Source organism: Gopherus flavomarginatus, chromosome 8, assembly GCF_025201925.1.
Source record: "Gopherus flavomarginatus isolate rGopFla2 chromosome 8, rGopFla2.mat.asm, whole genome shotgun sequence".
Lineage (NCBI taxonomy): Eukaryota > Metazoa > Chordata > Testudines > Testudinidae > Gopherus > Gopherus flavomarginatus.
This window is the reverse complement of record NC_066624.1, coordinates 64,575,026-64,590,642: the sequence shown is the minus strand read 5'-3', so window position 1 is coordinate 64,590,642 and position 15,617 is coordinate 64,575,026. Positions and strand designations below refer to the sequence as shown.

The 15,617-nt window shown below is 45.6% G+C and overlaps 3 protein-coding genes across 10 annotated transcripts in view; 2 read left to right on the top strand and 1 right to left on the bottom strand.

The window, feature by feature from the left end:
* The window catches only part of NME9 (NME/NM23 family member 9), a 40,462-nt gene extending 36,204 nt beyond the window's left edge, over window positions 1-4,258 (top strand). For 3 of the 5 annotated variants that reach the window (XM_050965718.1, XM_050965716.1, XM_050965719.1), the window contains one exon: window positions 899-2,817. In XM_050965718.1, the coding sequence (XP_050821675.1) occupies window positions 899-1,087 (189 nt within the window). In that variant the 3' untranslated portion in view covers window positions 1,088-2,817. The other 2 variants (XM_050965717.1, XM_050965720.1) reach the window with 2 other exon arrangements.
* PPP2R3A (protein phosphatase 2 regulatory subunit B''alpha) overlaps window positions 1-15,617 on the bottom strand; it is a 767,863-nt gene that overhangs the window by 444,888 nt on the left and 307,358 nt on the right. The gene's annotated exons all lie outside the window — the stretch shown is intronic.
* VPS8 (VPS8 subunit of CORVET complex) overlaps window positions 8,670-15,617 on the top strand; it is a 231,457-nt gene continuing 224,509 nt past the window's right edge. For all 4 annotated transcript variants that reach the window (XR_007775959.1, XM_050965339.1, XM_050965340.1 and 1 more), the window contains exons 1-3: window positions 8,670-9,058; window positions 12,186-12,254; window positions 13,682-13,812. Coding sequence is in view for 3 of the 4 variants with exons in the window: in XM_050965339.1 (XP_050821296.1) it covers window positions 8,912-9,058; window positions 12,186-12,254; window positions 13,682-13,812 (347 nt within the window). In the remaining variant the exon portion in view is untranslated. The remainder of the gene's footprint in view (window positions 9,059-12,185; window positions 12,255-13,681; window positions 13,813-15,617) is intronic.

Below are 15,617 nucleotides of genomic sequence, written 5' to 3'. Positions count from 1 at the left end.
GGTTACCTGTGCTGTTGTGAGTTCAAGGAAAGTCTTGCAGGGCCCTTACACTTATTAGGGTTGTTACATCATTTCCTCTTGTTCTGGCCAGGGCCAGCTTGCACACCCTTCCCCCTCATCTGCGTGAGCAAATAGAAATGGATCAGGCTGGAAGCAATGCATCCCCCACCAAGACAAGAAAACATGACTGTATCCCCTCCCCTTAGAACAGTGTTTCCCAAACTTGGGACACCACTTGTATAGGGGAAAAGACCCTGGTGGGCCAGGCCGGTTTGTTTACCTGCAGGTCCGGCCGATCGCGGTTCCCACTGGCCGTGGTTTGCCGCTTCTGGCCAATGGGAGCTGCTGGAAGCAGCAGCCAGTACATTCCTCGGCCCGTGCCGCTTCCAGCAGCTCCCATTGGCCTGGAGCGGCGAACTGCGGCCAGTGGGAGCCGTGATCAGCCGGACCTGCGGATACGGCAGGTAAACAAATCACCCCGGCCTGCCAGGGGCTTTCCCTACACAAGCGGTGACCCAAGTTTGGGAAACACTGCCTTAGAGTAATACCTAATCCCACTCCACGCAGCTGATGAGTTCTAGGTAGCTCCTCCATGGATGTCAGTGCCTCAAGTAATGAGAGGCTTTTTCCTTATTCAACCTTTCTCCTCTAATATAAATAAATCAATGCTCATGCTTCTAAACAACCAACTGCTTTCACATACCACTTCCCATTCAGTTTTGGTGGAGGTATTCTTTGCCAGTAACTAAATTAAACCTGGATTCTGCCATAATTAATACTGACCTCAAAATAAAAATTTAGTTTAGTATTTCAACTGTTTTAGTGGGACTAACAAAAATAAGCATCATTGTCACCAGTAAGCATATTATCTGATTGATTGCCTTGTAATACCTTTCAGGGAGGAGAATTAGTAGCTGTTGTAAGAGGAGCCAATGCACCACTGTTACAGAAAACGATCCTGGACCAGCTGGAGGCAGAAAGGAAGGTTTTAGAACAAGGAGCAGAACGTGTGGTGGTAATCAAGGGTCTCAATATATACATCCATGCAGGCATGTTGTCACAAGAAAGGATCCCTTCCTCCTCATAAAACTGTCTCTGGTAAAGAGCACACACAAGCACTATCTATATTGGCTGAGGGTATAAAAAGCACACCCCCTCCAACATCCACCAGTTCTCTCACCCTCCAGAAGCCATCTCTGGAGTTGGCCTCCAAAACACAGAATGAAGCTGACATTTCAAACATGATCATGATGGGCTTTTTTTTTTTTTTACCTTTTTGCACATCTGTGATGGTGTGTATAAACCCCACTCAAGCCAAGAAGGGGTTAACTAGCTCTGTTAACCCCAGCTGATTACACCTGGAGGGTGTGTCAGCCCCAGGGAAGAGTTTAAAGGAAGGAGTTTAGAGGTTTGGGGAACAAGAGACTCAGGAATAGTCTGGAGGTTAAACTCTGTGGACAGGACCTGACAGAGGGAGAACTGTGCGAAAGCTACAGGAGTAGCATTAACTCCTATGGTGAACCTTGAAAAAGAAGAATAACTCCAGGGGGAAGCTTGGGTAGATGCTGCTTTGGAAGAAGAGTGAGACTGGAGATGTGTTGAGCACCAGTATTGTGTTGGACACTACTTGTTTGGGACACTGATAGCCTGAAAGGGGTGGAACTATCATGTGACCTGGCCATAGAGCCAAGTCACCACCATATCAGACCACTGAAGTCCTAAGAACCCAAGTAGAGTTGCCTAAATGCTGGGTCACACCACAAGTGGGTGCTCTGGGATGGTGACTGCAGAGATGGGAAGAGGGTTTGCTGAGAGACTGTGAGCTTTAGAAGAAGTTGTGCAAATCAGCAAAATTGCAGGAAGAGAGCCAAGAAACCATATATGCAGATGTCACATAGTGGAGGATTAAGAATGGATGGGAGAGGAAAACAAGATAAAATCAGTTAGTGTAAGAAAGGGCACCAAAACCTTGCCCCAAATAGATAGCCCGGACAACAGTGTGGGAGGTGTGGACATGACTGTAAAAACAGATAATAGCCAGCATGTAGGGAAAAGTGCAGAGTCTGCTGGAAGTACAAACAGTGCAGAAGAACATGGTAAATACAGTGAAGGAATCTAGTGTTGAGACCTTGTACATTGATCTCATACAGGAGTTGCCATAGGACATCCTCAAAGGAGAGGCCTGAGCCAATCCCCTTTGAGGGATTGTGCTGGTGTCACTGTAGACCTAGCTAGCTCCAGCACTAGCCCAGCTGCTCCACCACTTGCTTATTAATACTCCCTTTATTTTGGCACATCCCCTGAGCCTTTTATTTCCCAAGTGCAAGACTTTTGAATGGATGGTATCGTTAATGAATGAGAAATAACTGCCTGTAACTTTGCTACTCAGAAGATGGCCTCACATGAGATGTGCAGAGCAGGAGGTGTGTTTCTCAGGAGGCTACATTCCTTGAGTTTATTGTACCTCTTGCCCAGGAAGTTGAGCTTGTGTGCTTGTCTGAGCCAGATTGTGCTTCTTGTCTCCTACCGGTTTTTATTGGCAGCGTTTCCTTCTCTCATGATTCAGGAACAAACAGAGAGGTTTGGGCAGCTAGTTCCTTAGTTGCACGCTTTGCACCTATGGAGAACCCTGCTGCACAGCCCAGTGACTAAGGCTGGCCATTGGTGAACAGTCTTACCTTGAAAACAGCAAGAAGCAAATGGATCCAGTCCAGCTTTCTGCTGTGGCACATTGGAGGGTTTATGATTGGCACATGTATGGAGTGTGATAGGTCACTAAGTGTGGTGTGAATCCTGCAATCACTGCTCATTCATGTGTTCTCACTGCTAGATTAAGGATGAAGCCCTCTCCAAGGAAGGAGAAGATGCCACCATCATTCAGGAAGAAGAATAGGAAGATGAGCTCGGTAAGCAATCCTGCCACAATGAGGGAGACCGTGCTTCCAGCCCCACTCCGCCGCCTGGCCCCACCCCACCCCATTCAGCCCTCAGTCCTGGTCTGCCTTCAGGCCAGATCTTCCCCTAACTGCACTCTACCCTGCCCCCAGCCCAGCTCTGCCCTCAGCTCCTCCCCCATCCTCTGTTCTGCCCCCAACTCCACCTGCAGCCCAGGTTCCACTGCTGAGGAAGCCTTGGCTGCCCAATAATGGAGGGGCAGGGGCGCAATTGGAAAAGTTTGCGTACCACTGCTCTTGTGGGCAGTTATGGACTAGTCTACTTCTAGAGGAAGTGTCTTCCTAACACACGGCCAGATAGCGTATGCCCAGTTACACAGCAATTTAAGATCCCACTTTACATTTTAATAAATCATATCAAATGTAACTGTAGGTATTCCTATTACCCCTACAAATCCTCTTTTGAATCCTACCCAGTTCCAGACCACAAGAACATGCAGCATCAGTGAGCTCCACATGCTAACTATGCACCATGTAAACCCATATTTCCTTTTTATCAGTATTAAAATTTGCTGTCTCTGTTTCATTGAATATCCCCATTCTTCTCTAACGAGAGAGGATGAACAAAGCCACCTTCTTTACTTTCTTCATCCTATTCATTACTCTGTAAACCTCTGTCGCAGCCCCTCCTGTTTGTCTCCTTTCTTAACCAAACAACCTTTCCATTTTGCCCCCGTTCCTGCTACATCCTTGTTCACATGGGTGACCACAATGGCACACAGTATCCAAGTGAGGGTGTACCCGTGAGCTATATCATGACACTAAAATATTCTCTGTATTATTTTCCATTTTTTGAGCATTTAACATGTTTTGACTGCTTCTTGGCATTAAGCAGAGGTCTTCATCAAACTGTTCAGAGCGATGCCCAGGTCTTTTCCATCAGTGGGAATAGGTCACTTACTCTCCAGTGTGCATTACTTTGCATTAGTCAAGATTTAATTTCATCTGCACAGAGAAGTGAGAGCATAAGACACTTTCATTCTACTGCACCTTGTTCACTGATGCAAAGATCAAAATTAATCTTGCACTGTTCAGTTGTACAGATCTGTTTAAAGTTGTTTAAATGTTTTCTTTTGCACATTATTAATTTTTTTCTCCTTGGTAGATTAATGTACCCCTAATCTTCTGGGATTGCTTTTTCCATTGTCCTATTGAAGTGGAGGAGGAATTTTAGAGACGCCTTTTTGCCTTTTATACATGCTGCTTCTACATACTGTGCTGCTTTTGCTCCTCCCTCTGAAGATATTTGCACACAACTAATGTGTTTATGAACTGGCATTAATGAAGAAATTCAGTATATGATATTTCTGGCTCTGTTTTTTCTTTGGCACACTGCACATTGGGTGGGATCCTACAGCCTGTGCAAGAGCTCTGGAAGGCCTCTGAGGCAATGGAACCAGCATGATTCCCTCTTGCCAGGGGAGTCCAGTGCAGGGAGACTGTGCGGGTCTCTAAAGTTCCTCAGAGACTTTTCTAGTCCTGATTCCCTCTAAGCAGCATAGTGCTGCCCACCACAGCTCCCTCTCCACACAACTACACTGTGTGGTTGGGTGGAGTCAACAGTTCTGTGACCAAGTGCACTTCCTGTTCAAAACACCAGTGGAGGTCCAGATGTCATTTCCCTCACCGCCAACAGAAACACTATGCAAAGGATTGTTACGCAGCTCAGGATCTGGCCCTTTGTCTGTACTAACTGTAATAGGGCAACACAAAGGGCCTCACCTAGAGAATTCTTTAAAAAATAAAACCAAAGCTTTTCACTCCGAGCGGCTTCCCTGCTTTGTCCGAGGCTGCGTCCAAGCATAAACCACTTGGGTGTATGATGATGCTATCTGTATTGCAATAGCACCAGGTGTCCCAGTCATGGAGCAGGACCTCCTGGTGCAAACACACTTTTGTGGAGAGTCTATACTAGCACTTACAATCCTGTTTGTTAACTCAGTTAATTAGCAATCCAACTCCAGTCTAGACAAACCCTAAGTTCTCTCTACACTCATTTGCATCAAAATAACTTATTGGGTTTTAATTCAGACCTTTAGTTATTTCCGTGCAAGTCTGTGTGCTTTTATTATGGCACAAAAACACTGGGAACAAAACTCAAAATCAGGGCACCCTACCTGCTGCTGTTTGTGCCCTGGGGAAATGCAGCTCTGTGCTCTCTCATGGACTTTACTTCAGTTCTTGGTTTCCCTTCATCTAACAAATCTCTGGTTACTCTTTATGAATGGAAACACCTAGCATACACCATCAGTAAGTGGCAACATCCCTGGGGCCTAGCACAGGGAAGCAAACGAAGAGCAACAGTGACATGTAGTAGAAGGAGGATGAGGACGTGATCTCTCTCTCTCCTAGATGTTTGCATCAAAGAAACTTTCTGACATTACTTTGAATGGAGACAGGTGCCACTTTAGCAGGACCCAATTTCTGTCCCCTTTCTGACTTGGAGCCAGGTTTTCAAGAGAGACCAGAACACTGGTTGCCTAAGGGGAGCGGAGGCCTTTTGAAAGTCAGGAACAATGAAAGTACATGATTAAAATAAAAAAAGTGATCAAACCAACAGAAAGAGCTAATTCACAAGAGGATAAGGACAGCATGGCATCTGCACACCAGCAGGGGAGAAAAACTCTGTCTGGGGTATAAACTTCAAAGAATATATTTCAAAGGTTCACTGCTCTTTAAAAAGAAGGGAAGAGAACCCCTTAGTTATTCATCATGTAGGGGACTTAGGGAACTCTGAGTCTGTGAATGTGGAGTCTCATGGCCAGAAGGGCTAGAGATACTGGTAGTTTTATGTAAGTGAGAAAAGGGATTGTAACGTGCTAGGATAAAGTTGTAGTAGCTAGAAAGTGGGGTTGGTTTGTAACCAGATGTGTCTCAGATGTCAGATGTATCACTTTAATTTCTGTTCTTTGTTAATAAACTTAAAAGGGTTTTAAGAGCCCTTTAAATCAATATAAAGGACTTCGTTGTGTTGACGGGTGCAGCGTTAAATTGGTTTAACGCTGCTAAATTCGGTATAAACGCGTTGTGTAGACCAGGCCTTTGTTTTACAATAAATAATTTTAATGCTGTTTTGTTAAAGTGATGTGTGTGTCCAGGATGGAGTGTGCTCTGTTTTTCTGGAGGCAGTGAATTTAATAATTTCTGTAACTGTCCGTTGAGAGGGACTGGACACAGAGATATCTCCGGGGAACTGGGGTTCACAGTTACCGGCAAGGCAAGATTTAGACTGGCAGTGTCTCAAAGGGTTTTCTGGTGAGGTGGACAGACTTGTGTGGCAGAGAACTGACACAGTCTAATCTCCAGTAAAGCTAACACTTGCTAAATCAGAGGGATAACACAGTGGCTTACAGTTCTTGGTGTCCTGATCAGAATGACACAATTTGTGTGTCTGACCAATCCCTGCTCCAAGGTGTGGGCACCGCCCATTCCCACTGTGCCATGTGTCTGACTAGCCCAGGGTATGGGTACTGCCCATTCTGAGTGCACTGCGTGTCTGACCAAACACTGGCCTGGGTTGTGGGCACTTTCCATTCACAGCACACTGCAGCTGATCAACCACTATCCTGGGTTGTTGGTACTACTCATTCCCAGAGCGACATGTGTCTGGCTGGCCATTAAACTTGTCAGGCAGGGGACTCTTTGGCTTGTGGATTTGGACCGGGATTTAAAGGGCTCAGAGCTTCCTGCCGCTGGGGGCAGCCCAGAGCCCTTTGAATCCCGGCTGCGGCTGGGATTTAAAGGGCTCAAAGCTCCCCACGGCTGCAGGCAGCCCAGAGCTCTTTGAATCCTGGCTATGACTCTGGCAGCCAGGCTGGAGCCAGGATTTAAAGGGCTCTGGGCTTTCCTCAGTGGCAGGAGCTCTGGGCCCTTTAAATCCCTGCCCCAGCCCCGCAAAGCTCAGGGTTCCCCCTGGTGGCCAGAGCCCCGGGCCCTTAAATTTGCCCCTGAGCCCCAGGGAGCTCCCAGCCACCTCTGCAGCTGGGAGTCCCTGGTTGATTTAAAGGCTCTGGGTCTCCCAGCCACAGCTGGTTCCCCAGGGCCTTTAAATCTTGAGAGGCCACGCCTCTTCCGGATGAAGCCATGCCCCCCTCAGGACTCCAGCAGTACCGGTAAGTCCTGTAAGTTACTTTCACTCCTATCTGTAAGGAACCTGTTATCTCCAGCAGGGAAATATTGGCCTGGGATGGATCCATATTAGCTGCCAGTCTGGACCCTCTGTCAGATTTTGTTTTCCTTTGTTTTAGTTTGGTCTGCTCAAGCTGCCAGAAGACTGGGTGGTCTGACTTAGTGGGCAAAGCAGCAGCCAGGCCTAGTAGGTGGACGGAGCCAGCGGGGGCTCGAGGCACAGTGCAAATCGAGCAGGCTGGGGCTCCTCCTGAGCATGGGCCTGGCTCCATGGTGCCAATGTAAACCTAGTACTGAGGTGGAGCAAGGGTCAGAACCCGACTTAGAGTCTGTATGGCAGAGCCAAGGCAGCACCTGAATCAGGAATTGAAGCCAAGGGTCAGAATGAAAGTAGGGGTCCAAATACCAGATCCAAGGGCAAAAGAGTCAGGAATTGGAAGGTCAAAACAGGATTATCTGGTTCTGAGGCTGGGACAGGAGCAGAGCAGGGTCTAGGCTACAGCAGGCCAGAGGAGCATAGGGAGATATGCAGGGCCAGCTTTAGGAAATGCAGGGCCCAATTTGAACATTTTTGGCAGGAACCCGGCAGAGATGACTGAAAAAAAACGTGAAAAAAGCGTTTCATTTCTTAGCCACCGGTAGCCTATAAAAAGTTCTGATTTAAGGGATGTGCCACAGTATGTATTTTTTATACCAAATAGCCTCCAGAGCCCCCCCGCTACCCCAGGGCTCTGGGGGCTATTTAAAAGGCTCGAGCTCCCCTGCTTCTGCCGCCCCGCACCTTTAAGTAGCCCCGAGAGCCCTGCAGCCCTACACCAGGGCTCCAGCAGTGGGGCTCTGGTGGCAATTTAAAGGGCCTGGGGCTCCAGCCTCTTTAAATTGCACCTTGGGGAAGCCAGGCCACCCCAGTACAGTGCACCGGTTCTTGCCAGTACACCGTACTGGTGCTTGGGCACGTGGCCCTCTTAGGGGCGGGGCCCAATTCAGGGGAATTGGTTGAATCGGCCTAAAGCCGGCCTTCAAAGTATGTATTATTAAGCAGCTAGGATGCTATTGCTGTGTTTAAAAACAGACCTGCTGGCTTCCTCAGCCAATCAGGACAGGTGGGACAGTCTGTCAAGGGGCCTAGCTGGTGCAACCCAGCTGTGCTTGTTAGGGCAGCAGGAGAACAAGGCACAGTTCTGTAGCACCTTATTCCTGAGATGCTGGGTACCATGCATGGTCCTGCCCCCACACTGAGCGCTTTACCGTATCTTACCACCCCACGCCTCTGCAGTACGCTGCCCCCCCCCCCGTGCTTGGCCTGCGTGGTGCTTTTTCCCACGCTGCTTTCTGCGCAGAGGGCTCCCCCACCCCGCCGTCGGGGGCAGGAGAGGAACGATGGGCGACTCGAGTCCCGCAGCCCTGTTACCTCGCAAGCCGCAGGAGGCCAGCGTGCCACAGCGAACGGCCATTTATGGGGCGGGGCGTGACTCTAAGTGGCGCGGCGCACGGGCGCGGCTGTAGCAGCTGCTCTTTGCCCACAGAGGAGGCGGGCACGCGCATGCGCACTGTGTTCACTCCACAGCCCTGCTGCAGTAGGGGCAGGGGCAAGGGCTTGGGCTTGGGCTTGACCCGTCACAGCGGCCCGGGGCCGCTTCGCCCCAGTTCTCTCGTTCTGCTGCCGGGCCCGGTTCCCGCGGGCTCTGCTCACCGGTGTGTTATCGGCGGGCGTTAGCCAACTTCCGCGCGCGCTCTCCTGCGGCCGGCCGCGGCGAGCCTGAGGGAACGAGCCCGCGGGCAGCGGCCGGTCCTTGGCTGGGCGAGGTGGAGGTGCCGGTGAACTAGAGATGGAGCCCGAGAGCCTCGGCGCGGAGCAGGGCGCCTCTCTCCCGGGGCCCGCCGAGGAGCTAGGGGCGCTGCTGGGCCAGGATGCCGCGTTGCCGCAGCTGAGCGGGGGGGAACTGGACCGGGAGCTGGAGTCTAAAAGTGACCTGGTGAGACTGGGTTTGTGGCCCCCTCCCTCCCCAGGGATAACGCTCTGCGTGAGGCGAAGCTTGGGCTGCTGGGAGAGCCCTGGCTGGGTGGGGGCCGTGTGGAGGGGAGAGGCTCGGGCTGTATGTTTACTTCCACCTGCTGCTTTTCGTGTCACGTTCACGCCTGTAAAAGGTTTGGGGCTGGTCTAAGCCGCACGACTCTTCACAGCTGTTTTATTGATTTGTGCGTGCGTCTAGGGTACTACTCTGTGCTGCGGGGTTGGAAATGCCAATGGCGTGTTATCCATAGTGGGCCCAGGATACTTGAGAGAGGTAGGTGGTGGATGGCTGGACATCTGTTGGCGAAAGACCCAAGCTTTCAAACCCCACACTGCTGCTTCAAGTCTGGGAAAGGAACTCAAGAGTGTCACAGCCAGATACAAAGTGGAACAGAGCCTCAGTTTCGCATAAGTTTTAAGGGACTGCTAAAGGTGAAGTAGTGATTTTACTGCCCAACACTACTATTGTGCACACTCAGCACTTCCCAGTACTGTGTCTTCACATGTCTGGATCTGGTGGACTAATGGCTAGGGCACTGAACAGGTCAGGGGTTCAAGTTGTCTTCTCAGCTGTGCTAATAACTAGTTTTGTGAACTTTTGAAGATCACTATGCCTTTCTGTGCCTAAGTTTTCTCATCTGAAAATGAGTTGGAGGAGGATGGGGTGGCACCGTGCAGCTCCCTGGAAGCAGAAAGCATGTTCCTGCAGCTCCTAGAGGGGAGGGAAAGCCGGAGAAGCTCAGTGCAGTGCCCCTCCCATGCGTGCTGGCTCTGCAGCTCCTATTGGCTGGGAAGTGCGGGCATGGTGCCTGCAGGCATGGGCAGTGCACAGAGCCCCCTGGTCCCTCTGCCTAGGAGCTTCAGGGACATGCCATCTGCTTCTGCGGAGCCCCCCTGAAGTAAGCACCACCCCGCACACCTGCCCCAGCCCTGAGCTCCCTCCCATACCCAGACTGCTATTATTGCTTTCCCAGGGGCTATCTGGCTCGGACAGCCCCGAGCCAGCTGCACGGCCACTGAAGAAGTCACAGAAGTAACGGAATCCATGACCTCTGTGACAGACACGCAGCCTTAATTATGACTTTAGTATGATACATTTTAATAATTTTTTTCATTTTAACTTTTAAAATATATTGTTAGTGCTTATATGTGGGTGGCAATAGGGAGTGCCAAAGCTGCCATTTGTACTGGATTGCCAAACTGTTATTAAAAAATAAATGTAAGAAATGTTACAAATGATTCCATTTCAGTGTACAAACCAGTTATCTACAGAGGATAAGTTCAGTTTACTTTTGTTTAATTGCATTAACAGTTGTTAACACATGGCCAAGGGGACAGTGTCAACTTGGAAATAACATTTGTCTTAAAAAACCATAATTATAAGGAACACTCACAGTAGTTAAAGTTCTGAGAGAAATCTCTCTTCAATGTATTACTTTTTGTGCATTTGATTAAAATATGTATACTCACATTCACTGTTCTGGTAGTGGGCAAAGGGAAAAATGACTAGCTGAAAATCTTTTTAAACATCCCCAAGGAAGCAGAACAAAGTTAAGGATTTAAAATAAATATTAGGCCATACTACTCAAAGTTACTGTAAGAAACTGGAATTTCTTGATGAAAAATTGCTGAGGGTAAAAGTTGATTCAAGAGTGTCTGCCATATTCCCACTCCTAGGATGTGACCCAGATGCTGCTGGTCTTTAGATCCTTTTTAAACACTGGGCACAGGTATTCTAGAATCAGGATAAGTCTTCCACCTGGTCTGTCTTGTCTATTTAGATTTAAGTTGAAGTAGGAACTCTCTTAGGGCTTGTCTACATGGTAAAATTTGCTGGCATAACTATATGCCAGTATAACTCCCTATGTGGACATTAATTCTGGAGTGAGCATTCACATGAAGAGTTGTCAGTACAACTATAGCAATAGAAATATACTTGTGTAACTATAGGGCAGAGGTTCCCAAATGTTTCTTATTGAGTGCCCACTTCCAGATCTGCCAGCGTACCCCTGCCCTACTAATCACTGACGCTTTGTTCTTCTTAACACTGCCTGTCTTCAGCCATCTGTCCATATTTCACTGTTACATACAGATAGTTATAACCTGACATATACAACTGAAAAAAACCACCCTGAATAAGTTCTGAGCTCAGTTAGACTAGACAGTTGCTGCGCAACTGAATCCATGCTGTACGATTATTGGAGGCAAGGGTTCTGTATGTCAGCATCTCTGTGTTCTCATTGGTACATCTCGAAGTAAATTAACTACTGTATTTAATATAACAAATTCCCACAGAGTTTTAAAGCTTTGTCTGAGTAACCTATTATGAAAATACAATAAATAAAATCTGCCACTACACAATTTCTTCCATGTATTCCCCAGAGATGTCTCACATCTCACAGTTCGTAAACACCGGCTTTAGTGTGGGAGCAATATCTAACACAACAGGGGCATGATCTAAGTTGGAGCCTCTAGATACAGTGGAATCCCTAGTTTACAAACTAACTAGTTTTTGAGGAGTTAATGAAATAAAAAAGCTAATAATTGAACATCTTAATTACAGTAGGTATAGCACACTGAATTGCTTTCTTGTCCTTCAAACCACTGCAAAGCAATTTTGAGTGCGTTGAAGGCACCTGACTGTGAAGGTACAGCAGAACCTCAAAGTTGTGAACACCTCAGGAATGGACGTTGTTTATAATACTGAACAAAACGTTTTGGTAGTTCTTTCAAAAGTTTACAACTGAACATGGACTTAATATAGCTTTGACACTTTACTATGCAGAAGAAAAATGCTGCCTGCCCTTTATTTATTTTTTAGTTATTTATGTTTAACACAGTACTGTACTGTTTTGGTTTTTTTGTTTTTTGTCTCTGCCACTGCTTGATTGTGTATGTGCTTCTGGTTCCAACTGAAGTGTGTGACTGACTGGTCAGTTCGTAACTCTGGTGTTTGTAACTCTGAGGTTCTACTCCAGTCTACCTTCAGAAAGTTGCTAAATGAAGTACGTTCTGAGTTGGTGAAAAAATGTGTTTGGAAGGTGGAATAATGAAGCTAAACTCCAGTCTGTTTGTTTGTTTTTATTTAGATAGATGACAAAGAGTTTGATATTCCCCAGGTTGATACTCCTCCAACACTGGAAAGCATATTAAATGAGGTGAGTAGCTTTTTAAGAGTTAAGAAATCCAGTCATATATGGTAGTGTTCCAAAATATGGAAACAGAATTGTTCATATTAATTCTCTCTAAATGATGACGAAATGGAATATTTTGTCTTTCTGCAGTTAGCAAAATACACACACTGTGTAGTAATTATTCTGAACTGTGTGTGATATATTTAGATTTTGTGTTTTCTACTTGGATGATGCCATCTTATATTTCTAAGATCAATTTTTTTAAAATACATATATTTTTAGAAAATATTTGCAGGTAGGTAGATACACAATTGGGCATACTTGTGAATAAATACATAGCCACAGAACACTAGGTGTGTAGGTAAATGTTATACATGGATAAATACAGTTCGATACAATATTATGTTGTCATTTGATACACATCAAAGACTACTCTTGTAGTGTTGTTATATCTAGGCACTAAAATATTATTTGTGTGCCCTCTGTGTATATGCATAGTGTGTGTTCATGTGGCATGTATTATACATCAGTGCTTGTTACAGCAATTAATTGGTGAGTAGGGCAGGTTCATTTATATCTGAATTTTTTGTATGTTTTTCAGTATGTAGATTCCCGCACACACAACTCTGGTTGTGACAACAATCTTTCTGCATTTCCCTTACAAGAACAAGACTCTTTATTTTTAAAAATTATTTCCACCCTTACCCCCCTTTAAATATTAAAAAATGGAGCCACATTATGTTTCCTGAAGGTCTAGAACCAGGGCATACTCTGTGACTTAGGTTTAGGTAATTTTGTTTTTACAGTGGATCTCTGTAGTGCCTCTGGCCTTACTTTGACATACAGCTTCCTAGATTTATCCTCAAGATCAGTGGCTCGGTTTGGTTTAGAGTTTTGTTTTTATGTACTTAGATTAATAGGTTTTAAGGCCAGAAGGGAGCATTATGATGATCTAATCTAATCTGCTACATGACACAAGCCAGAGAATTTCACCCAGTGATCCATGCATGAAACCCTATAACTTTTGGTTGAATTAGTGCATCTCTCTTTAGAAAGAAGTGCCCATTCTTGATATTCAGGACTACAAGTGGTAGAGAATTTACCATCCCCCTTAATTATCCGTTCGTCTTTAATTATTTACCTTTAAGAATTGGCTTCTTATTTCCACTTTGAACATTGACTACACATTCTAGACTCTGGCCCCCACGTCTTCTGAGGGTCAGTCCCTGTCAGACTCCAGCTGTGGGGATCTCTACTAGTAATACAGGTACTCCAAGAAAAACTGGTTACCCATTGTAACTGGCATCCTTAACTCTCTATATGTTCTAAGGTCTGAATATTTGGTGCAAGTGAGCATGACCTTGGCACCAACAGCCTGAGAATTCCTGGAGATGAGTTGTCTCCAATCTGTCTTGTCTGTCATGTTTACCAAATTGTTGCTTTTCTTTCAGACTGATGATGAAGAAGAGTCTTTTGTTCTTGAGGATCCCTCTCTTTTAAACATTGATAATATTGACACTCACTCGTATGATACATCTTCCTTGGCAAGCTCAGACAGTGGGGACAGGACGCACTTGAAAAGGTAACTGATAAGTTGAGCAGTTCTTTCTGACACCATCTTTCAGATTTAGATGTGTATCATGAGTATTGGAACTGAGTTATCATATTTCACTGAGCAACACACAACTGCATTTTCTGACTGACACTCAAGTCTATTCAGTTCATGGGATTAGTTTGAGATCCAGTGGGGCAAGCTAGCAGGTATTGAATTGTAAATTAGAAATGTGGTCTACTATTCAAAAGACATTTAGAACTATCCCAAGCAAAGAACCACCCAAACTTCTGTGATGAAATATTTTTCTTCGAAAAGAACCAGTTTTCTCAATAAAAACCTAATCTTTCTGTTTTCTTACTGGAAAAGAGCCCACCATTAAGAGGAAAATCCCCCAGTATACTTCTGTCTAAACTCTGATAGGATCAAACCCCAGTGCAGGTGTTAAAAGTGGATGATGTGGACAAAGAAAAGTAATTCTACCACAGCCTACTTCTTCCTAAGGGATCCACTAGACAGAAAGATAGACTTTTTGCACCATGGTTCTTTATATGCTGCAGTGAACTGAAAACTTGCAGAACCATGTACCAGAATCTAGACTTTCATGGCTTATTTTAAGTTTAAAAAATTACCTATTGTGGTTGTAAAGAAAACTCTTCCAAATGTGAACAGTGTAATTGATGAATTTGTATGTAGACATCCTGAAACAATGTTTTTCTGAGAGTATGTGAACTGTTCCCTCTCTTCAGTGGAGTGTTAACTTAATCACAGTTTAAAGGGCAACATTGATTATTGATTATTTAACGGCTGATTATTTGTATCAGATGTTCTAGCCCCACAATCCCAAACCACTCCTGGTTCCTTCTCTGGGGCCAAAAGTTCCAGCTGCCCCCTGAAAATTTGCATAGTGCAATGGTTATTAATATAAGATTTGATGAAAAATGATAGCTTGGGGCAAAATAAAATGATTTGAATGTGAAGTCAAATAAGACACAATGACATACTGATTATTTTCATAGGTAAAAACAAGTTTTTATCAAATTCAGTTTACCTGAAGTGCTGATGTATTATTTCTAGTTTTGCTGTGCTGCAGAAACCAGAAGGCCTTGCTGCAACCTTTAGGCCAAACTAACTGCAGGGTACATGGATTTTGGCAATAACATAGGCCATACTAAAAAAACTCAAGATTTTCAAAAATAAGAGCCTAGCACAGTCCACATGTGAGGCCACACATTTAGGACCTCACTCACAGAAGTGCTAAACGCCTAGGAGTTCTCACAGAGGCCATTTTTGAAAATCTGTGTATATGTATGAATTTACAATTAATTTATAGCATCACAATGAGGCCTTGTGTCAATGGGGCTTTATTAGTACATTATACTGTAAATACAGTACATGAATTAGATACAACCCCCAGCTAAAACCTCTCCAGTGCATTATCAACGATCTACAACCTATCCTGGAAAATGATCCCTCACTCTCTCAGACCTTGGGAGACAGGCCAGTCCTCACTTACAGACAATCCCCCAACCTGAAGCAAATACTCATGAGCAACTATGCACCACACCACAGAAACCCCAACCCAGGAACCAATCCTTGTAGCAAACCTCGTTGCCTACTCTGTCCTCATATCTACTCTAGCGGCACCATCAGAGGACCCAACCACATCAGCCACATCATCAAGGGCTCATTCATCTGCACATCTACTAATGTTATATATGCCATCATGTGCCAGCAATGCCCCTCTGCCATGTACATTGGCCAAACTGGACAGTCCCTACATAAAAGAATAAATGGACACAAATTGGACATCAGGAATTGTAACATACGAAAAC